We start from the raw sequence: 24,249 nt of genomic DNA on the forward strand, positions 1-24,249 counted from the left end.
AGGAAGGATTAGTGGATAATTGTAGTGCTGTGATTGCAGCACCTGTGTGTTATTTCTTTTGATTGGCTAGTTTTGTATTAAAGATTCCTACCAGCTAAAAAGTCTCCCTCATCAAACAGCTTTTTATTAGCTAGTTTGGCTTGGGTGATTTTAAATTTACAATAAAAATCTTCTTAATTCAGCTTAGACTTGTACTTTAAATTTTGCTCTGAATTTGTTAGTTTTCCATTATCTTTTTATCACCTCACCCATTTCAGTTTTTTTAATTTCAGTGCCAGTAGCAACACGCTCTCACAGAAGGAATATAGCTTGAGCTATCCTATTATTGCTAGCCTTCAAGTTTGTGTGTGCCACTTAATTTATAGTTACTGATAACTCCTTCCTAGAGAGCTGCCTTTTAAGGAATACATGTCTAACTGTCTAATCTATTATAGGAGAAATAGGAGTTCACCGCTTTGGATTATGATTATCAATGCAGATGCTAACAGAGCTGTTTGGAACTTTATCTTATCGCAGTCACAAAAAGCACCTTGTTTGTGGACTTAGGACTGTGTTTAAGTACTCAGAGTTTGTTAAATCTCCTGAATATTATGTTTTCTGAAGTAAATAGAGGAAAAGATTTAAATACTATAGAATGGGTTGGTTTTACTTATTTGACCACATCAAACTGAAAATTATAAAAAATGTTTAGAAGGTGAGTTACTGTAGGTAAACTCTAATTATTTACTAAGCTAGCAGTGTTTACTGAAGATAATTCCTCAAAAAGAAAACTTCAGACATTTAGACTGCCTAATTTAAATTCAATCACTAATGATCATTTAACTTTTTTTTCTTTTTAATCCTCACCCAAGATATTTTTCTTTTTATTTATTTATTTTTTAAATATATTTTATTGATTTTTTACAGAGAGGAAGGGAGAAGGATAGAGAGTTAGAAACATCGATGAGAGAGAAACATCGATCAGCTGCCTCCTGCACACTCCCCACTGGGGATGTGCCCGCAACCAAGGTACATGCCCTTGACCGGAATCGAACCTGGGACCTTTCAGTCCACAGGCCGACGCTCTATCCACTGAGCCAAACCGGTTTCGGCCCAAGATATTTTTCCATTGGTTTTTAGAGAAAGTGGAAAAGACAGGGAAAGACAGAGAGAAATATCGATGTGAGAAAAACACAATTGGTGGCCTCCTGCATGAGCCCCGATCAGGGCCTGGGTTGAGGAAGAGTCTGCAACTGAGGTGTGTGCCCTTGACCGGAATTGAACGCGGGACTCTTTGGTCCGCAGGCTCTCTGTTCACTGAGCCAAACCAGCAAGGTTTGATTGTTTCACTCTTTAAAAATCATTTTAGAAAGCATCATTTTCACTAATGAAGATGTTCTGTAATTTTATTAAATACATCCTGTGTTTTTATATAAATGAATATATTGTATCTGGATCATTTTAGCTTGTATAGTTTTATGTCTCCTTTTTTTGTATAGTGAAGTATAATTATACTCCAAAATGTATTTTACCTAGATAGTCAAGTCTTGCTTTTATAAAATTTACTGCATTGGAAATATCCTCCTGCTTTAGAAATATTAACATTTGCTTTCTTTCTGCTTAATTTTTGTGTAAACTCTAAATATAATAAGATAAAGTGAAATATTTCGTTTATAAGCCCTCTGAAAGTAGAGCATTTTAAAAGCAGGTAGGTGTCTCCACCCTACTTTTCATGAAGCATTTTACCCATTCAAGCAGACTTTTAAAAACAGCTTGTTTTGATAGCAAACTGTTCTCCTGTGGGCCTTCAGCCTTTGCTTCCTGGCAGCACCTTTGGTGCGAAAAGAGAGTGATCAATTGGGAGACTATCAGTGCCAGCATGCATAGAGTGATAAGTTAACACACCACTGGGAATTTCTAGGGCCCACCAAGATACTTCACTTCTAATGTGCTAACAAGCTCATTTTTCTACCTCTTGCCTCTTCAGTTATTTTTTTTCTCAGAAGAGCTTAGAAGTTGAGTGCATCAGGCATAATGAAAAGCTCTGTAGGAGGGAGAAGCAATAACCCCATTTTTCCCTTTTCAGCCAAATAGAAAATTAGTTTCTGGTAATACACAAAGGCCAGTATTTTTTGTACAAGGGGCACTGCTGTGAATCAAAGGACTCTATTAACTGCAGAAAATTCAGCAGCTGTGAATCTCCCCCAATGAAAAAAGTACTTTCCAACAAGTTGTGAGATATGTGGTATTATTTAGATTGAACCATCAGTTTCATCCTTTTTCATTTATAACCATATACCTTCTTTTAAAAGTGTGCTATATTTCTTTTCTATGTTAACACTCAAAAATGTCTATATGATCCTTCCTTAAAATTCTTAGCACTGATCATTTTAATAATCTTGTCCTGTTGCTACTCATTTCAGAAGTAAAATTCTTTTGAAGTTCAACCTCAGTGTGCAGAATTGAAAATAATGGATGGCATGGAATTGGAATTCATATTATTTCAGTGCATAAAATAAATTTTAATACAAGGAGAAAGTATTCAAGCCATTTAGAGGGCAAAGGATATCACAGTCTAAGTCAAGGACCTATTGGTATAGGCTTACCTTTACTCTTATGCTTTTTTTCCCTCTTCTTAATAACTTTTATAAATATAACTGACTATGGTAGGTCCCATTGAATTAGAATTTTAAATTATCTTTCACAACTTTTTTTCTTGATCTTGATTGTAGACTTGGGATACAATTTCTAGAATTGTAAAACTACAGTAATTGAATTGTAATTTTCTTTTCCAAAGAATAAGGAATTTTGAGGAGAAAATATTTAAATGAGTTTCAGAAAATCAGAGTGAAAAAAACAACAACCAATAGGCATATTTGTTATTATTCTTTATACTTACTTAAATGTCTTATGTAGAGCCTATCAACAGAGCATATTGAGTACAGCAGGAAAACTTTTAAAAGTTGTAGAAGAAAGGTTAACTGATTTCTCAGTTCAGGAACTATACGACATGAAGTCAGCATGTGAGCTTTTCCTGATAATTGTATGTTGCTGCCTGCTGCTCTACATTTTGACAGCCATTTCCATAGTTGCTTTCGTGAACAACAGAAATATTCTCTCTCTTTCTCGCCCTCTCTGTGCTAACAGCACAATCAGGCCTGCTGAAACAGGAAGCCTGGAGTGGGTTGTTCAAAAGCAACAACACTTCAAGGTACTGGTTGCTTGTCAATAATATCAGAGAAGAAAATGTGGTGAAAGGGAAGTACAGTGTTTTTCTGTCAGTGTCAGTGCCCTGTAGATGCTTTGTTAGACAGTATTTAGGAGCCCTGTGGTCTCTTTGCAAATATTCCTGCTTGTTTCAGTGTTATAATTGACTGGGGTTTTTTCCTGACATACAGATTCAACTATGTATTTATCTTAACCGCATGGAGTTATTCAAGGATTATAGCAACAGTAGTCTTCCATTCAATATGAGGACAATTGTTGGGAAAATGCAGAGATTTTAGAAAAAGGAAAAAAAGGAAGATATGCAGGAATTTTTCACAATAAATCTTTACAAATGAAAAATATAGAATTTCAGACATAGTATTTTAAGCAGCATTATCATATTTATTGTTTGGCTTCTCAGAGCAAATCTGCAGATGTGAAGCTGACTAAAAACAGGCTGACCTAATAGCAGTTGAATCCTTTCTCAAGTAAACTTAACTTTCTTTCTTCCAACAGTTCAGTATTGTAATTACTTTCTAATAAATGTCTCCCTGTTAAGCTGCCATTTATAGTGATATCCTGAAATGTAAACATGTTAAAAACCATATTTTTTACTCTTTAAAAAGCCATACTTTTGATATATGCAAGGTTAATGAATCATTGTATTTATCAAGAACTGATGGCTTAGCAATCACAATAGTCCTTTTTGATGAGTCTATTCTTTTTCAATATAAGCTGCATTAACTTCATCCTTAACTGACGGAAATCAGCTATGAGGAGAGAGCACGGTACCTGCAAACAATTGTCCAGCACCATTTAGAACCAACGACATTTGAAGATTTTGCGGCGCAGGTTTTTTCTCCAGCTCCCTACCATCATTTACCACCGGATGCTGGTAAGATTAAAAGCAAGTATTCGTTACTTGTCATTATTTGAACTTGAAATGCAATACCCTTTTGTTCTAAAAACTCTTAAAATAATAGAAAACATGCCTGAATAAAATTCCAGTTTCAACATTGAAATATAAATATTTTTCATCATTATTTAAAATTTGAATCTGGCCTATAAATTTGATTCATATTTTCTTTTACCTACATGGAATTTCTTTGAAAGTCAACAGTCTTCATAGAAGTACATACACCACATTTTATCTGAGCTACTGGGCGGTGATTATTGTGTTTCACGGAATCATTACTGAAGGAAGTATCTGCGCAAGAAACACAAGTTGAACATGCACTGTCAACTTTAGAGCATTGAATTTTATGGCCAAGAATATTGTCTTATCTCTAATTTTACAAATAAAGTTGAATGGTCTAGATCTAAAAGGACTTAAAATAGTTAATTATTTTATAATATTTAAAGATGATAAAAGGGTACTGCATTTTTACTATTAACTAATTTTGAAGGAATCAGTAAAAAATAAATGACTCATGGCCTTCCTATTCTGTAATACTTTGTACTCCTTATGATTGTTTCATTTATTTTATTTTCCCTCTTTAGATCATTAAATATCAGTTCTGTTTATCTGAAGGTAAGACAAAGTGTCAACCAAAACATTCTTTGTTCTTCCCCTATTTCCTTTTTTTTTTAATTAGCAAGCACTAAGCTTGTAACTCAAACAATAAGCAAACTTAACACTGCCCTGGTTCATACTTAACATTTCAGAAATGGTCACTAAATTTTTTCCAGAATTATACTTACTAACCCAGTCTGCATGAAACACTAACACTGGTTCTGGTATAAAAAATAACTAATAATAAACCCCTTGGTTGAAATTAGTTACACCTTCTTGTATTGACCTTCTTTGTTTCTCAGCATGAAAAAGTAGTACTACTGAACTGAAATGGTATGTCTTTGTATTTTATAATGTGTTGCATTTTTATTGAGTATCTTAACTCACCAAATAGTTGTTCTGTTGTGTGCCTTGCACTGTACTAGGCACCTGAAATATGACGATGACTATTTTAATGAGTTCAAAGGAAGCAGGAAAAGATAATACAGCATACTTGAAGTTTATTATAGTAACCCTTCAAATTCTCTTTTTTAATTTTTTTCTATGTTAAATAAGCTTAAAAGGTACAGTACTCCTTTTCTTGCCCAATTTATTTGAAAAAAAATTACTGTTATTCTCAATTGAGATTTAGTCAATGAAATTAAAGCTTCCATTTCTGTGATCATTTAACTGGGCATTAGAAAAACAATTATACCTAAAATCTTAGAGCTCTTTTGATTAATATAGAAGACTTATTAGCAATGATGACTAGGTTGAATCTTTTGAAAGAGACATTAAAAAACCTAAGATTCACTTCAATGGATTGATACTATCTAAAATTCTTCAGTTTAGCATAAAGAAAGATGGCAAAAGAAAGATATTAAAAGTAAATTAATGAACAACAAAATAAAAACTAGTTAAGTATACCTGAAAATGTCCTTTTTAATAATAGAGAATATCTGATAAATAGACTAGATTATTAAAATAGATATGAATAATACTTTTGTGAATCACATAGTCAAGCTATATATTTCACAACTGAAAAATATTGATAATGGGACCACACTCAGACTAAGTTTTCCCCTTAAATGTAGAAAGGGTGTCGTTTTTAATGTTCTAGTTGTTTACCAACTGGAGTCCTTCACATTCCTCTTCTTCATATTCCTTTCTATTTTGCCTATTCTGCATATTTCGCCAGATACACACACACACACACACACACACACACACACACACACACACAGGCAGTCCTCGGGTTATGTCGGAGATCCGTTCCTACAGCGCAACGTAACACGATTTTCGCTGTAAGTCGGAACCCACGTAATGAAGTGAAACAGTAAAAAAAAATTTAAAGAAAGATAACAATTCCTGACCTTTACTTGTGGTAAATAAATAATAAAAAACATAAAGCACATATGTACATACGTCAAAATGACGGAACTTTTTTTATATATAAATAAATGGGAGATTGCGACGTAACCACGAAACGTATGTTGAGTCCGACGTAACCCAAGGACTGCCTATATTTATATATATAATATGGGAAGTAAATAGTATTCTCACTTTCTGAGGCATTAAGTAAAAAATGATACAGTAACCAAGTCAAGGCTCTTTTGGCTTCATTTTTTTAATATATTCTAGTATTTTATTTACAACTTGTTTAACATAAAACTGACAGTTATCTAAATAGTAATGCAGATGTGAATTTTAACATAAACCTAATGCCATGCTAAAAATTCTTTCAGTTAAATATTTTTTGGGGGTGCAGTGAAGAAGAAAACTTTATTTAGTGCAAAACAGCTCAATTGTGATACAGCATGCTGTAGAACATTCAATTAATTTTTTTTAATTGTCTTTACCTTTAGGAACCATTAGAAACAAACTCTAAGATGTTGTTTTTGCTGTAAATAACTTGGTCCAGTATTACCAAATACCTTTTTTTATGTTTTTTGCAGACTGTGTAGTTATTAAAGATAGAAATTTTTAGCAGAGTGGTTCTCGGTTCAACACAATATAAAAATGAAATATTTACTTCTGCAGTAACAAAAGCATTCTGTTCCTGATAAATGATTGTTTTATTTTTTTCCAGTCACCTCAGATTTTTCTGTCCTAAACCACCCCATACATATAGAACTCTCTTTAAAAGTGTAAGTGAAAGTGGGGGAGAGAACACATGAAATAAACCACATAATAACAGTATGGAAGTTTCTTGGTTCACTTTTCCTTTTTAACATATGATAAAATTTGCCACACTGAGGAAATGCATTCATAGTTGCAAGTGAAAATTAACTTTAAATATTCTATGCATACTTCATGTATATAAAATAATACTGATCAATACTAATGCAATAATTTGAAATTAAGTTTAAAGTAATGCCAATATGATAGTCATATAAAAAATATCATCTTTCTAACCAATCCTATAACATAATTTTATTTGATGGAATAATGTGAAAAATACTATTTTTAAGTTGACAACTTGATTTAAGATAACTAAAACCTACTTTCTATTTAACAGTAATGTACCAACTGTGATAACATTAAAATACAAAAAAAGATTTAAAAAAATAATTTTTAGTGTTATTTAAATAGATATGAGAAGCATTTTTGGTGTATCATAGTTGCTCCATAAATTTCATAACTGTATTTTCTCAAAATGGACTCTGGCAGTAGACTGATACTTACAGGAAATTATTTTTATCCCTAAGGTCATTGAGGGGGAGATATGGGAGATCAACAAAGTGTGACATCATGATAACTACATTAAAACATTATTAGATTGTTCTTGTCCCTTATTTTTAAAAAAAATTACAGGAAAAATCCCGTTATCTTTGTCAGGCATGTGTGTGGAAAATATCAAAAGTTTTACAGTGACCTTCTTTTTTAACTTTTTTAATATTCATGAACACCTCTCCTCTGACTCTGCAATTAAATTACTCCTCTTCTTTACCAAATTACATTGGTAGTTCAAAATCTAGATATTTTTCCCTAATAGCACATTGTCTTTTCAAATCAAGCCTTATTTTAATAAAAGAAATTATGGAATGCCAACAAGAAACGGGATTTTTTTGCTGGAAAAGCACAATAAACATTGTCTTTCTCAATTTCAACATTAAAAATAGCACTCATTTTTTCCAGTGTTGTCTTTTTAATATCACCAGCCATAAATATGTTTAATGTTTATTGTGTAGTATTGAGCTAGTATATAACTCCACTTGGAATTATTGTTTTTCTGCAAATTAAGTGTATAAATTTTAGTACTTTAAAAATTAAAGGATTGATTGGTGTTTGACTCTATATATGCACATTTACACATATTCATATACACACATAAATATACATACCTATACCTACATATAACTATAATTACCTTTAGAAAATTTATAGGCTGCTATTTTTTAATATGTTTTTATTGATTTCAGAGAAGAAGGGAGAGGGAGAAAGAGATAGAGACATCAGTGATGAGAGAGAATCATTGATCGGCTGCCTCCTGCCTCCTGCATGCCCCACACTGGGGATTGAGCCTGCAACGCGGGCATGTGCCCTGACTGGGAATCGAACTAAGTTAGGCTGCTATTTAAATAAATATTATAAAAATTAGTAATAAGATTCAAATATTTCTATGTATGCCATCAGAATAAGAGTTAATCTAGATAAGAGTGATTATGAAAACCTAGGGTAGTGTCAAATCATCCTTCATTCTAATCTATTTTACTATTATTTCATAAAATCTGTATTGCCACATATAGATGGGATAGTGTTATGATGATCAGATCCATCTCTTAAACCTTTGGATAGAACAAATCATCAAAATTTAGCCATTGCTTTAGGTAACCATTTAAGCTCAGTGTTCTTCTTTAAAAGTCATTTTGCACTTTACTTTCTGAAGTAACCTGAAAGAATATATTTTAGGAACTCAGAAGATGTTATATATATCTATACTAGAGGCCTGGTGTACGAAATTTGTGCACGGGGGGGGGGGGGGGGGGGAGGGTGTGTGTCCCTCAACCCAGCCTGCACCCTCTCTAATCTGGGACCCCTCGAGGGATGTCCGACTGCCCGTTTAGGCCCGATCCTGGTGGGATCGGGCCTAAACGGGCAGTCGGACATCCCTCTCACAATTCAAGACTGTTGACTCCCAACCGCTTGCCTGCCTGCCTGCCTGCCTGCCTGATTGCCCCTAACCGCTTCTGCCTGCCAGCCTGATCACCCCCTAACCACTCCCCTGCCAGCCTGATCAACGCCTAACTGCTCCCCTAACGGCCTGGTTGCCCTTCACTTCCCTCCCCTACTGGCCTGGTTGCCCCCAACTGCCCTCCCCTGGTGGCCCGGTCACCCCTAACTGCCTTCCCTTGCCAGCCTGGTCGCCCCTAACTGCCCTTCCCTGCAAGCCTAGTCACCCCCAACTGCCCTCCCCTGCAGGCCAGGTTGCCCCTAACTGCCCTCCCCTGCAGGCCTGGTCACCCCCAACTGCCCTGCCCTGCAGGCCTGGTCGCCCCTAACTGCCCTTCCTTGCAGGCCTGGTCCCTCCCAACTGCCCTCCCCTGCTGGCCTGATTGCCCACAACTGCCCTCCTCTGCTGGCCCAGTCACCTCTAACTGCCCTCCCTTGCCAGCCTAGTCGCCCCTAACTGCCCTCCACTGTCGGCCATCTTGTGGCGGCCATCTTGTGTGTTGGAGTGATGATCAATTTGCATATTACCTCCTTATTAGGTAGACTATAAACTTTAAAAAAATTTTTGTAAATGCCAACAGGAAAATCAGTTTCCTTCAACATATATCATCAACTATAAATTTGTTTACTGTGTTTTTAAAAACAGATTCCTAATCATATCACTAGGTTAGCCTAAAATTATTAGCCATTAACCTTTTTTATTTATTTATTTATTTATTTATTTATTTATTTAATAAATCTTTATTGTTCAGTTTATTACAGTTGTTCCTCTTTCCCCCCCCCCATAGCTCCCCTCCACACAGTTCCCACCCCACCCCATACCCCCTTATCCCCCCCCCACTGTCCTCGTCCATAGGTGTAAGATTTTTGTCCAATCTCTTCTCACACCCCCAACACCCCTTTCCTCCAGAGAATTGTCAGTCCACTCCCTTTCTATGCCCCTGATTCTATTATACTCACCAGTTTATTCTGTTCATCAGATTTTTTATTCATTTGATTTTTAGGTTCACTTGTTGATAGATATGTATTTGTTGTCACTTTGTTGTTCATAGCTTTTATCTTTACCTTTTTCTTCTTCTTCCTCTTCTTAAAAAATACCCTTCAGCATTTCATATAATACTGGTTTGGTGGTGATGAACTCCTTTAGCTTTTTCTTGTCTGTGAAGCTCTTTATCTGACCTTCAATTCTAAATGATAGCTTTGCTGGGTAGAGTAATCTTGGTTGTAGGTTCTTGCTATTCATCACTTTGAATATTTCTTGCCACTCCCTTCTAACCTGCATAGTTTCTGTTGAGAAATCAGCTGACAGTTGTATGAGTACTCCCTTGTAGGTAACAAACTGTTTTTCTCTTGCTGCTTTTAATATTCTCTCTTTGTCTTTTGCCCTTGGCATTTTAATTATGATGTGTCTTGGTGTAGTCCTCTTTGGATTCCTCTTGTTTGGGGTTCTCTGTGCTTCCTGGACTTGTAAGTCTATTTCTTTCACCAGGTGGGGGAAGTTTTCTGTCATTATTTCTTCAAATAGGTTTTCAATATCTTGCTCTCGCTCTTCTTCTGGCACCCCATAATTTGGATGTTGGTACGCTTGAGGTTCTCCCAGAAGCTCCTTACACTATCTTCATATTTTTGGATTTTCTTTTTTTTTTTTTGCTTTTCCGATTGGGTATTTTTTTGCTTCTTTGTATTTCAAATCTTTGCCTTTATTCTTGGGATCCTCTAGTCTGCTGTTGAATCTCTGTATATTCTTTTTATTTATTTATTTAATAAATCTTTATTGTTCAGATTATTACAATTGTTTCTCCTTTTTTCCCCCCCATATCTCCCCTCCATCCGGTTCCCACCCTCCCTTCTGCCCTTACCTCCCCCCCGCTGTCCTTATCCATAGGTTTATGATTTTGTCCAGTCTCTTCTCGTACCCCCCACATAGACACCCCTTTCCCCCTGAGAATTATCAATCCACTCCGATTCTATGCCCCTGATTCTATTATGTTCACCAGTTTATTCTGTTCCTCAGATTTTTAATTCACTTGACTTTTAGATTCACTTGTTGATAGGTATGTATTTGTTGATCATAATTTTTATCTTTACTTTTTTCTTCTTTTTCCTCTTTTTAAATAATACCTTTCAGCATTTCATATAATACTGGTTTGGTGGTGATGAATTCCTTTAGCTTTTTCTTATCTGTGAAGCTCTTTATCTGCCCTTCAATTCTGAATGATAACTTTGCTGGGTAGAGTAGTCTTGGTTGTAGGTTCTTGCTATTCATCACTTTGAATATTTCTTGCCACTCCCATCTGGCCTGCATAGTTTCTGTTGAGAAATCAGCTGATAATCGTATGGGTGCTCCCTTGTAAGTAATTAACTGTTTTTCTCTTGCTGCTTTTAATATTCTCTCTTTGTCGTTTGCCCTTGGCATTTTAATTATGATGTGTCTTGGTGTGGTCCTCTTTGGATTCCTTTTGTTTGGGGTTCTGTGCGCTTCCTGGACTTGTAAGTCTATTTCTTTCACCAGGTGGGGGAAGTTTTCTGTCATTATTTCTTCAAATAGGTTTTCAGCGTCTTGTTCTCTCTCTTCTTCTGGCACCCCCATAATTCTGATGTTGGTACGCTTGAAGTTGTCCCAGAGGCTTCTTACACTATCTTCAACTTTCTGAATTCTCTTCTCTTCTTGCTTCTCTGGAGGAGTGTCCTTTGCCTCTTTGTATTCCAAATCTTTGAGTTGATTCTTGCGTTCCTCTAGTCTGCTGTTGGGTCTTTGTATAATATTTTTTATTTTAGTCAGTGTATGTTTAATTTCTAGTTGGTCCTTTTTCATATCCTCGAGGGTCTCATTAAATTTATCGGCCTTTTCCATGAAATTCTTGAAAAACCTCATAACCGTGGTTTTGTACTCTATGTCCATTCATTTGTTCTCCTCCATTTCTTTCGTTTGGGATCTGTTTCCTTGCCTCCTCATTTCGCTGCTTCCCTGAGTTTGTAGGGTAGCTTTGTGTCCTATTGTGTCCTATTGGTTCAAGGGGTCAGCCTCCCAGTTACCTGAGGTGGACGCTCTTGGTGCACCCCTTTGTGGACTGTGTGTACAGCCTTGTTGTAGTTAAGTCTTGATTGTTGTTGGTGTCACTGGGAGGAATTGACCTCCAGGCCAATTGGCTGTGAGGACCCACTGTGTCTATAACGGAAGAATTGCTGTGCTGGAGACACGTTTATGGGGCGGGACTTGTTCCAGTAGGGCTTTGGTGCTCACTGAGTCTGCCTCTTGAATGTGTCCCTTATGAGAGTGGTTGAAATCTGGTGTCGTTTCACACCGACCACTAGATACCCTTGTTTCTGGACCTCCAATGGGGTGCAGGTCAGCTACTGTCTGAGGCCCCCCAGGAGGAGCTAAAGCAAGAACTACAGTTTTCTCCTTTTTGCTTGGGCTTTGGTGGTTTTGGAGCAGTCTGACTGGAGTTGCAGTTTATTTTGGTTAAGCTTCCACAGAACAGGCCATTTATATGCAAAAGTCGCTGTGTGGAGCCTGGGTGGGTTTGTAGAATGTGCAGGGCGGGGTCTCAGGGCGGGGCGGGGTCTCAGGGCATCACTAGGCTAGGGTGTGGCAAACGGCAATGGCTGCCATCAGCTGTCTCTGCCTTTCCGTGTTTCCAAGTCCCCGCGTCCTGCGCTCCAGCGCAGTAAACAATGATTGCTGGGCGCACTTCTGCAAAAAAGTCACTCTCACTTTCCAACCCAATGGCCAAGAGTCCAGCTTCTCCCTGTAGGTGTCTGGGTCCCCCGCGTGTCCCCAGAAACTGGATTTCAGAGTGATCGGGAGCTTATCTCCCTTCAGGTTGAAAAAAAGCCACGGCTGCTTCCCTGTGTTAATAGAGTGGCTTTGTGTGGTAGGTGTCCTATAGGGCCCAGTGGCTCAGCCTCCCCAGTCACCTGAGGTGGACACTCTTGGTGCACCCCTTTGTGGGCTGTGTGCACAGTCTTGTTGTAATTAAGCCTTGATTGCTGTTGGTATCACTGGGAGGAATTGACCTCCAGGTCAATTGGCTATGAGGACCAGCTGTGTCTACAATGGGAGAATGCTGTGCAGGAGACACCCTTATGGGGCAGGACTTGCTTCAGTGGAGCTTTGGTGCTGACTGAGTCTGCCCCTTGAGTGTGTTGCTTATGGATGTGAAGGGTTGTAATCTGGTATGTTCTCACACTGACCACTGGGTACACTGGCTCTTAGATCTCCAAGGAGGTGCAAAGTCAGCCACTGCCTGATGCCACCCAGCAGGAGCTACAGAGAGATTTGCAGATTCCTCCTCTTTGGGGTTTGTAAGTGCCCAGATGAGGCCCAGCTGTGAAGCAATGCGGGCTGCCACTGCAGGGCCTTAGGCTTTCTTTTGGACGCTTTGGATCTCTCTGACCCAGCTGCAGTTTGTTAGGTTTAGGTTGCAAGAGGGACAGGCCATTCATATGCAAAAGCCGCTGTGCACAGCTTGGGTGGGGTTGTAAATTGGGTGGGGCGGGGTCTCAGGGAATCACCAGGGTGGAGCAAGCAGCAATGGCTGCCAGTCAGCCCTGTACCAGGGAGGTCCCCGGGTCTCTGTGTCCTGCGGCCCCATGCAGGAACAGTGATCGCTGGGAGCACCTCTGAGAGAAAGACACCCTCGCGTTCCTGCCCGATGCCAGACAGTCCAGTTTCTCCCCGTATGAGTCTAGGTCCCCAGAGTCTGGCCCAGAACTGGAGTTCAGAGCAATCGGGAGCTTGTATCTCCCTCCTGATTGAAAAAAACAACAGCACACCCAGTTGCCAGCCCATTTCGCGCTCCTCTGTACCTCTGCACTTTCGCACCTCCACACCTCCTCCCAGTTTCAATGCACCTTTTTCTTTCCTTCTAGTTGTAGAACTTCCACTCAACCAGGTTTCTCGTGGTTCTGGATGGTATTTGTTTTGTCTTTTAGTTGGAGTTTTGATGTGGTTGTAAGAGGCAGCAAGTACAGGTGTTTACCTATGCCGCCATCTTGGTTGTCTCTTAGCCATTAACCTTTTGTGACAGTAATTACTATGTTCAATTTCCACTTAGAACATTCATTCAAAGTAATGATTTTTGTAATGATAATAGTAAAATAATAATTGAGCTATTGCTATGTTAAGTAGTATACATGCATTCTCTCATTTAATCTTTATGGCAAATTCTATGAGGTTTTCTTTTTTTAATTTGCTTACAAAAAATTTTTTTTTGCTTATCCAGAATCACCTGGTACTTGAAGCCAGACTCTGACTTCAGAGTCCATGATCTTAACTATTATAATTACCCATTTCATGTAAATATTTTCAACCCTTTCTTGCTGTTGAAAGAGAGAGGAAAGAGAGAAAATGCCCAATAACGTGTCATATTTACAAATTAGAAATTATAAAATATTTTTGTTTTTAAGGCTCTACTTTACCACTCATTAAAAAATCTTCTTCTTTTTTAAAAATAGTTTTAAGGTTGCCATGGAGAAGTATGGACTTTGGAATCAGACTGATCTGGGTTAAATCCTAGTTCTGCTGTTTATTATCTGCATCATCTCAAATAAATTAATGTATCTTAAACCAAGTTTTCCCATTTGTAAGGAGATAAAATATGACAAGCTTAGACTAATATGTTCTAAGTTGCAATAATGGTAATTCTTGAATATCTTAAAATGAAACCACTTTGCTTATATTTCTGTGCCATTTTATTTTAAATGTGTTATTTCCTTTATGACATTCAGTGGTGAATCCATGCTAATCACTTATCACCTCCTTTAACAATATTAAAGCCATAAGATTATTTAGGTAATCTGCATCCTTTAATATAAGGTTATATAGTATAGGAATGTTAGCATAAGAGTAGATAAATTATTTAATTTCCCCAAAACTAAACTTTTTGGTATGCTGTGTTCTCCACATTTCAACAGTTATATTTTATAAGTGGTCATTTTCTTCAAAAATATTTCTAATTTCTATTCCTTCTTTTCTAATCCTCATCTGTTCTGATTCAAAGTCTATTAATTTTACTCTTATGTGTTTAGTAATCTTATCATAAGGCTAACACTTATTGGGTACCTGCTCTGTGCCAGGATCTTTGCATATGTCATCATTCATCCCTCATAACTTTGCAAAATAATTAGTATTGTCTCCATTTTACAAATAAGAAAACTTCCCCAAGATCCAAAAGCTAATAACATGACAAATTTGGCATTTAACGATACCTGTCTAACCCATGCCCATGCTTTCTAACAGATCACATTGCCTCTTACTTTAGTATTAATTGGAATTGCTTTCTAAGTCATAATATTTTTAAAGGCTATGTCTACCCTATAACTTTAGCAGTTTAAACTGGTCATGCCTATCAGCAAGCAGTACAAACAAAGCCATAATAAATTATTCATTAAGTTCCTATATGTAATCTGTATATTATATGTAATAATAAATTATTCATTAAGTTCCTATATGTAATCTGTATATCCCACAGTCATATTCATCATGTTACATGTATTTGTAATAATAGTTTATTGTAATCTATGCACAATATGTGAGTCAATTTATTATACCTTTAAGATATAGACACAGTCTGTGTGAGTACTGTACCAGTGTTAGTAACAGATACAGTATGCATAAATATAGGAGTCCATAGATACTTTTTAAACTTTATACTTGAGGATATATTAATAATAGAAATAAACTAACATTCTTTATGACTCAGGTGATATAAATCAGTACTTAGGCAGAATAGGATGTGAAATGAAATCACTGTATTCTTTACATCTAAAATTGAGATCTAGCCCTGGCCAATGAATGCATAAGTAAGTGGAACAACAAATTGCGCTCGCTCTCTCTCTCTCTCTCTCTCTCTCTCTCTCTCTCTCTCTCGTCAATAAATAAAAATGTTTTTAATATAAATAAATAAAGTTGAGATCTGTCTACTCTAAATTATTTATAGAGTTTGGGTATGCTGAGTATATACCATAACTGTTTGCTAAAATGTGAAGAGGTACTCTGAGCTATATTCTACACACAGTAAGAAGCCTGATTTGACTCGGTTTACTGAAGGGGGGATTTCACGCTGCAGGGTGTAAGGGAGACATGGGAATTCCTGTTTTTGAGGAAAATATTCTTTGAATTTGGCATACTCTAAAGCAGTGTTCTCCAATAAAACTTTCTATGATGATGAAAATATTCTGAATGCACTGTCCAGTATGCTTGCCACTAACCACGTGTGGCTGCTGAACACTTAACATGTGGCAAGTTCACTGAGAAGCCAAATTTTTACATTTAATTTTAACTTAATTAATGTGGCAGCTATGGCTAACATGTGGGGCAGTAAGTATAGCTCTAAAGATTCTATGACTGAGTGATCAGGATAACATACCCCCAGTATAGTGAACACTTTGAAAGATAGATGTTTATAGCATCTCTCATAGATCATTTTTTTCTTTTCTTTTTTCCTATTTGAACTTGTTTTGTTAGTTGGTAAGTATAACATTTAATTTACAAAGCATTCATTGTGATACATCATCACTCTAACACATTGCATGACCAATTGTATTTCATATTAAAAACCTGGTTACTCTCTTCTCTGCTCCTTGGTTAACACCTGTAAAATTCTGCAGTGTCTCTCATGCCTGTTATCTATCTTCTCTTTTGTTTTCTCACTTCTGCTCGCTACTCCATTTCTTCATTTACAACAAAGAAAGAAATGCAGTGATAGTTCTCTTCCTCCCAAAACCTCCGCTAGAAAACATTGGCCACCTCAAGGTAAATAGCCATGGGAAAGCCTGTCATGATTGGCCGGGAATAATATGCATTACCAGAAAAGCATGAGCCACTGCTCTTCACCTTCCTTCTGCCGTCCATCTGCAGTGCTTTCCTAAAAAGGGCCATGGGTTCATATTCTCCTTGAGGTTTTCCACGATCAACCAGTTCAGATCTTCAGGATGAGTAAAAGTGAACCGAAATATATATATTCCTTCTCCTTGTATTTTGAAGGCCAACCTCATTTCAGTTAGAAAAATAATAATATTGAAGAAGTTCCTTTGAAAAGCAGGGCAGTTGACCTGGATTATAAGTAATAAATTTTTTTTCTCTGACAATGTATGTTTGTTCATAAGTATAATGAGAACATTTGCCCTTTAAAACATTTTGAAGTGTCCTACCAAGACACATTCTTAATAAAAGGGATACATCTCAGTAGGACCAATATCCCTATTGAATGATCTTGTGTTTCCTTATAAATATTCATTATTTCAATTTAGGCACAAATGTTTTATTATATGGAAGTCCTAGTACAATCATATCCAAGCTTAAAGTGTCAGTGAGCTGCTACTTTGGCTAACAAATATGCCGAAGCTTTCCCTACAGAGTAAGGAGATGTGTAAATTTAAGCCTGCAACCTATATGGTGTGTATCTGTCCGTTTGTGACACCTATAAAGAAAATTTCCATGTACACAGAGCCCAGAAATCTGGGTTAAAGTGCTTTAAAATATACAGAATTTTTTTTAATTTTGTTATTCTGTTATATTTGCTGATTTCCTTTGTTTTTTTGAAGGTTTTTTTTTTATTTTTAAATATATATTTTATTGATTTTTTTACAGAGAGGAAGGGAGAGGGATAGAGAGTTAGAAACATCGATGAGAGAGAAACATTGATCAGCTGCCTCCTGCGCACACCCTACTGGGGATGTGCCCGCAGCCAAGGTACATGCCCTTGATCGTAATCGAACCTGGGACCCTTCAGTCCACAGGCCGACACTCTTATCTACTGAGCCAAACCGGTCAGGGCTAAATATATTTTTATTGATTTCAGAGAGGGAGAGAGAGACAGGAACATCAATGGTGAGAGAGAACTACTGACTGGCTGCCTCCTGCACTCCCCACACTGGGTATCGATCCTAGTTCATAGATCGACGCTCAACCACTGAGCCACACCAGCCAGGCAAGGGCTTTTATTTTTAATATAATTTATTATTTATTCAGAAAATATTTGAGAGCCTATAATGTGCAAAGTTCTGTAGAGTTGCTGTATATTAAAGAATCAATTCATGGAAATAAAGTACAGAGGTGAAGAACTACTTTATAAATGACACAAAGAATTTTCTAATTTGAACTTAACTTTGCTTTTAAATTTTTTTTAATTTCTTTATTGATTAAGGTATCACATATTTGTCCTCATCCCCCCATTCCCATCCCACACCCATCCCCTGCTTTTAAATTTTTATATCTTCTAATATAACTGGTTGCCTGTTTCCTAGGACTGGATAATATAATTGCAAAACTTTAAGGAAAATAAAGTATTGCTTATCTCTTCTAAATCAAGACATTTTGAGGGGTCAGTTTGTCTTTTTAACTGACTTTCAAATGCGAATTCTTGTCCTCTTCCTCCTCCTTGAAAGCATATTTTAATACCTAGCATATATAATGGTCTCATCGTGCTGAATTCCTTTTGGAACTGATTGCTTGTTGTTTTCAAGTTTAGGCAGTGAAGGCCCTTTTCTTGGTTTTATACCCTATGCCCTAGAGATAGGAATGGGTCCTTCTTACCTGCTTCCTAAGCCCGTCCTGCATGCGAATATTGCTTTGGATCCCTGTCCTTTCTGGCCCAAAGATTTTGCTTCCCATTGCTTCTTCTGGGGAGCTCTCTGCTTGATTCTGGCTCTGGAAATAAGGATTAGTGCTTTCTTGCTAAAATGATGGCATGAGCCACCAGATCATTGGGTTTTAAATAAAATATTAGTAAACTGTTATAACAAGCAAGTTTTGGGCTTGTTCTTTCCTCTCAAAAGACCTCATTAAAGGTTTGGGATCCATTGCTACAAATTAGTAGCGACAGGTTGTTTTATATGGGAAAAGAGGCTGGATAACCTGACCTGTACTAAAGCTCTTGCTTTTCCCCACAGGCTCCTACTCAGAGGTTCTACCCAGTGAAACTCCCACAGCAACGCAGGTAGATGGGGCTGACCTGGCCTCTCCAATGTCTCCTCGAACTAGCAAAAGCCGTATGTCCATGAAGCTGCGTCGATCCTCTGGCTCAGCCAATAAATCCTGAGACGAGCAGCCCAGCAGAGATCTGCAGTAGCCACCTTAGCATGAACATAGTGTTAACCCTTTCGGGCTCTTATGTTTGCCATAGCATGCATGTTCCTTCCTGAACATTTATTGTAAAAAGAACACTGGATTTAAATAATTTGTAACTTAATATTTTAGATTTGAGTTGTTTATTTAGTTGTTTTTTTCCCCCTACACTCTAAACTGCCTTGGGGGAGAGGGGCATTCAATACCCCTTTACCTTTCTAGATAATTATGTCTAAGAAGTTTTACATTTAATTTCATGATTACCTTTGAACCAAAATAGAATTGGTTCTCATTATTTTATTTATCATGCCCCATTGCAACTTTATGGGCTCAGTAAATATATAATTTTTTTACAAATGTAAATTTTTAAATTTAAGCATTTGTAAAGTTATAGCAAAAGTTGCAAATCTGTTAATATACAGATGTGTATGGATTATTTATGTTATGAAAATAAAACATTAAAATAAATGGTCTTTTAGCATCTCAAATTCTAACTGAAATAATTTTAGCATTAACTTTTTCTTCCCAAAGCAATGCCTCGTTTCTTGGCTGTGTGGTGACACCATGGCATATCTAATAACCAGAAAAATCACTGTGCTAACTTTGATTTAAGTCTAGCTTCAATATTTTTCTAATGTTTTGCTTTTGAAATGGTATCACTGTTAAATGCCCCCCCCCCCTTTTTTTTTTTTTTTTGAGATTGTGGCCCTTTATTATTGGCTGGTGGATCCTGGTGTATCTTTGTTCTTTCCTAAATACCATAAAGGGGGGACTTGGGAAGAAAAAAGGAAAGAAGGAAAAAAGTTTTCTGATATAAATGTGTTAATTAAATTATGTGTATTTTTTTAAAAAGTAACATGACCCAGGAGTCCAAATTAAATCTAATATTGTTAATACTGAACTTGCAGGTGCAGGTTGGTATACATTCCACTCTCCAGAAGTATTTTCCTACAGTAGATAAGCTGCTCACATTTTGCTCATATTTTGTTTTAAATGGGCATCTCCTAAGGAAATGTAGCATGGCATCGGTACTAACTGCATGTGTAAATACATCATACAACAAACTATAAAATATAAATTATGTATCATCTTTCATGTAGTATCTACAAATTTGTAACAGTGAAAAAAATATATAGTATTTAGTAATATAATAAAAATATTATCACTTATGTCCATTAGTGTTTTTGTCTTTTATGTATTTTCAGATTTAATAATCAGGGCTATATGATTAATGGAGAGATGTGAAGCATAAATCTAGATTATCTTAATCATGAAAAATGGGCTTGACTTTTCAGGATACACCCCTAACTTATTTCACAGGGATCCTACCACAGTCATTAAAAATGCAGGAAATTTTACTCCTTCATAAGGTCTGGCCAGAAACTTCACCCAGTGCACTTGGTTAAAGCATCAATTTATCTCAGCCTCATGTTTCTTTGATTTCTTAAATTTGCTTGGCTTATAGTATACATTCAGGAACAAAACTTTTTATAGTTTCTAAAACCTGTGCACTTAAGTTTTTATTTTCTTATAAATAAAAAATTCCTATGAAACAATGTAGAAAATAAACTAAAATTCCTACGAAAGACAATAAACAAATGTCCCTTGGAACAAGATTAAACAATACAGACAGTTTCCCACAACCTAGGTGAAGAATTACAAAGAGGAAAGTCAAAGTAACTGCTTACACGTTTCTACAGTGCTTTCAATTTTTTTTTTAATGAACAGCTAATGGTTTGATGATATGTAACAGAATGGAATGAAAATACCAACTTGAAATAGCAGTTAATTAGGACAATTAACATGATTGTTTTCATTTTCAGATAACACTTCACTAGATTTCTTTAAAATTCTAAATATATTTTCTGTTGATATTTTGGGGTGGTAAAGTGTCTTTAAAGAATAGTGCATATTCTTTGCCTTTTGGAGCTCTATCTGCACAGCCGTACTTTAAAAGAAATTTTTCCATTGCATTTCCTCACCATTACATTCATTTACAAAATAGAATTTCTCCTGGCTGTAATCTAAGTGGGTCACTAAAATTATAAAGTAGGATACTGGCTTTGGGGAGATGTAGCTTTGAAAAATAGGCTGTGTTTAATGGGATTCTTAAGACAAACACAGAACACAACAAAGCACCAGCTATGTACATTTATTTGGTGGTGAGCATCTTACAAACACAGGCGGTCTGTCAAGCAGTACTCACTCAGTGTCCTAAACTCTGGCTCTTAGGACATGGGTACAGAATGTACACCAGATATGATTTACATAAAAATTGTAAGACAGATTGCTGAAAAGAAAATATTGGATATTGAATGATTTGTCATTCAGCTCCATTGTGGATTATAGGTATTAACATCTTCCTTAAACTGAACATAGTTTAATTTATAATACACAGTGCAAGATTTACAACGGAAGCATCAAACAATTTGGGTGAAACCCTACTAAAACAGTTAAACTTCAGGAAATGAGTTCTCTATTTCCAAAAAGCTATTATTTTTTTTAAGGTTTAAAGTATCTCTTCCTGCTTACTACACACAAAATAGCTAAAGGTGAGAATCTTGGGGATATGTCAGCTGCTCCCTATAAAGTAGCTCACTCCCCACCTCCAAACACTAACTTAAAAGTGGACTAATTCTGAGGAAAAAAAAAAAAGCTTACAGGGAGATCCCCACATCCCCCAAAGCACACATATCCTCATATTTTCTATCTACAGACACAGGTCTTGAATCTCCCCCCCACCCCATAAGTTTGGTACCAGTCACAACTTTTAATTCACAGAATATACAATGCAAGATATCTGACCCTATTGAAACAAACTAAATAGGTGCCTGCGATGACAACAGGGAAAACAAAAAAATGACTGTAGACATTGAGACATGCACGCATCCACTGCGACTTTCCATAGGAATTACAAGTCATATGGGACTCATTGGACCTTCAGAGTTTGGGAGGTGAGGGGGTGGGGATGCCATTTTCATGGGGAAAGAAGGATTTAAAGCTGGCAGTCCTTGGCCTCGAATGTTTATGCCATCCATATACATAACCTGCTCTAGAAAGGGATTTTACATTTTGCTGTCCGCTCCTATGTCAGAACAGTGACTACTGAGACTTCTAGGAGAGAACATATAGGAAAGCAATGAGGTAAACTTGCAAGTTGAAGAGAGCCCTACAGAAATTCCCATGATCTGTTTCCTCAGGGGCCAACCTCGCCCACTCTCCGGTCTCCGGGTCCTCAACAGCCTGGCCGCAGCGGCATCTGCAGCAGCAGCACCTGCCGACTCTCGGAGGGGTGGCACTTATTGATGTGCCGAGTCAGCCCCGGGGAGCTGAAAAAAGTGGACGGGCAGTGCTTGCACGAGAAAATTTGCTGAGCACTCCCGTCGGACGGCCCTCCTGGGCTCGGAGCTTCCGGGGCAGCCCCGGCCAGAGCGGGCAGGAGCAGCTCCTCCCGGACCGCGTGCCACAGCCGGTGCTTGTCCCTGATGTCTGCGGACGGGAAGTGCGCCCCGCACAGGGGGCACGTGAAGGCCAGCGGCACCCCGCGTTCGGAGCCAAAGCCTGGGGCCAGCGCGCGGGCCGGACCCGCCTCGTGAGTGCCCAGGTGCTTGCGCAGATAGGCTTGGCGGCGGAACTTTTTGTGGCAATAGGGGCACACGAAGATCTCGGGTCCCCCGACACCACCGGCACTGCCCGGCCCAGGCAGCCGACGCCCCAAGACCCCTTCCGTGTAGGGGCCCCGCGGCAGCGGTGCCTCGAGGTGGGACAACACCTGGAGGCCCTGGGATGGGGCGCCGTCCGGGCGCGGCTCCACCCCGGAGCTGTCCCGGGCCTGCAGGTGCTGATTTCCCGTCGGCTCCGCGCGGCTGTTCTCCTTCCCCTCCGCCAGCAAAGAAGCCACCGCCGCGGCGGCATCCGGGGAGGACGAAGGCGGGAGCTTCCCGTCCATCGCGGAGACGGCGGCGGCGTTTGCCACGGCGGGACGCGGCTTGTGCCAGCGGCGATGGGAGGCGAGGTTGGCCGGGCAGCTGAAGACCTTATCGCACTCGGGGCAGCGGTACTCCACGCGGACGATGCGGGAGCAGCGGTGCTGAGCCAGCGCGAAGGGGTCCGCGTACTGTTCCTTGCACAGCTGGCAGATGAACTCCCCCAGCGGCGTGCGGCCGCCCCCCGGGCCCCGGGACGGGGCTCCGGGCTCCTCCTCCTTGATCCTCAGGCCTAGGACAGGCGACGTGGTCACTTCATCCGCGAAGCTCAACTTCCTCATGGCCTTGGGCTTCTTGACTCCCGCGGCCGCAGGTCCAGACGCGCAGCCCGGAGGGGCCTTGGCGCGGCGTTCGCCCGTGGCGGGACGCTTCAGGCTGTGCAGGGCGGCCGCGAGCGGCGCGGGGTCCGGGTGCAGCGCGGGCTCCGGGAACGGAGCCCGGAGCGGCAGCTGGAACTGTTCCCCCGAGGTCGGCGCGGCGGCTGGTGCCAGCGAGCAGGAGAAAGCGGCCACGGCGGCGGCGCCCCCGGGGAAGGACTCCGCGGAGGCCGGCGAGCTGAGGCAGCGCTCCAGAAACGCCCGGCGCAGCTCCACGCCCACCGGCTTGGCAGGGCTGGAGCTGGGCCTGGGGCTCGCCCTGCCATCCGCCCTCCACTCGGCACCTTCCCGCCCCCCCGCCCCCGGGCTCACCCCGGCTGCCCGGCCAGGCGACCCCGACAGTTCCCGGGCCGCCGCCGCCTCCGGCCCCTTTCCGGGCTCCTGGCTAGAGGGCGCCGCCACCTCCGCATCCGGCCCGGGGGCCCTGGGAGCCTCCCGGGCGAAGGGCGGCGCCCCCTGGGGCTCCGGTACGGGGAACACGCGCTGGGCTAGGCGCGCTCGGTACGCGCCGCCGGTCCGTTTAGTTCGCTTCACCAGGAAGCCCCTCGGCATGGTGCAGTCGGGGGCAGGGGGTAATGGGGGGCTACCGGGGCGGAGCGGGCGAGCACCGCGGCTGCCCTAGAGCTTCGTGGCGGCGGTCATGCCTGCTCGGCCTTTATAGCTGAGACACAGGCCCGGGCCCCGCCGGCGCCTCGGGGCCGCGCCGGCCAATCAGGAGTGGGAGCGGGCTCCGGGGCGGGGTTTCGCGGAGCCGGGCTCTCGGGGTCCCCGGGCGGGCGGCGAGCGCGCCCCGGTCCGCCTCCCCGGGACCTGCGCGTCCTCCTGGCCCAGCCGGCCTAGGGGCTGCCCGAGGCACCCCCCCTCCCCCCCACACCCGCACCCCCACCCCCGCCGCCCAACCCGGGAAAGAGAAGACGGGAGAAGGTAAGTCCCGGGGTGCGAGGAAGCGCCGCGCTCCCCGCT

General features: G+C 40.0%; 2 protein-coding genes across 4 annotated transcripts in view; one reads left to right on the forward strand and one right to left on the reverse strand.

Annotated features, from left to right (window-relative positions):
• The window catches only part of RALGAPA1 (Ral GTPase activating protein catalytic subunit alpha 1), a 278,398-nt gene extending 258,316 nt beyond the window's left edge, over nucleotides 1-20,082 (forward strand). For 2 of the 3 annotated variants that reach the window (XM_079767517.1, XM_079767520.1), the window contains exons 39-40: nucleotides 3,957-4,081; nucleotides 18,749-20,082. In XM_079767517.1, coding sequence (XP_079623643.1) covers nucleotides 3,957-4,081; nucleotides 18,749-18,897 — 274 coding nt within the window. In that variant the 3' untranslated portion in view covers nucleotides 18,898-20,082. Of the gene's footprint in view, nucleotides 1-3,956; nucleotides 4,082-4,686; nucleotides 4,718-18,748 lie in introns of all 3 variants that reach the window. The other variant, XM_079767518.1, reaches the window with a different exon arrangement.
• A 2,076-nt stretch (nucleotides 20,083-22,158) lies between these two features.
• Nucleotides 22,159-23,838, reverse strand: INSM2 (INSM transcriptional repressor 2; the record flags this gene model as incomplete). The annotated part of the gene is made up of 1 exon (XM_079769294.1): nucleotides 22,159-23,838. The coding sequence occupies one exon, from the start codon at nucleotides 23,836-23,838 to the stop codon at nucleotides 22,159-22,161; it is 1,680 nt and encodes a 559-aa protein (XP_079625420.1).
• Nucleotides 23,839-24,249: the final 411 nt, after the last annotated feature.

Source organism: Cnephaeus nilssonii, assembly GCF_951640355.1.
Source record: "Cnephaeus nilssonii genome assembly, chromosome: 4".
NCBI classification, from domain to species: Eukaryota; Metazoa; Chordata; class Mammalia; order Chiroptera; family Vespertilionidae; genus Cnephaeus; species Cnephaeus nilssonii.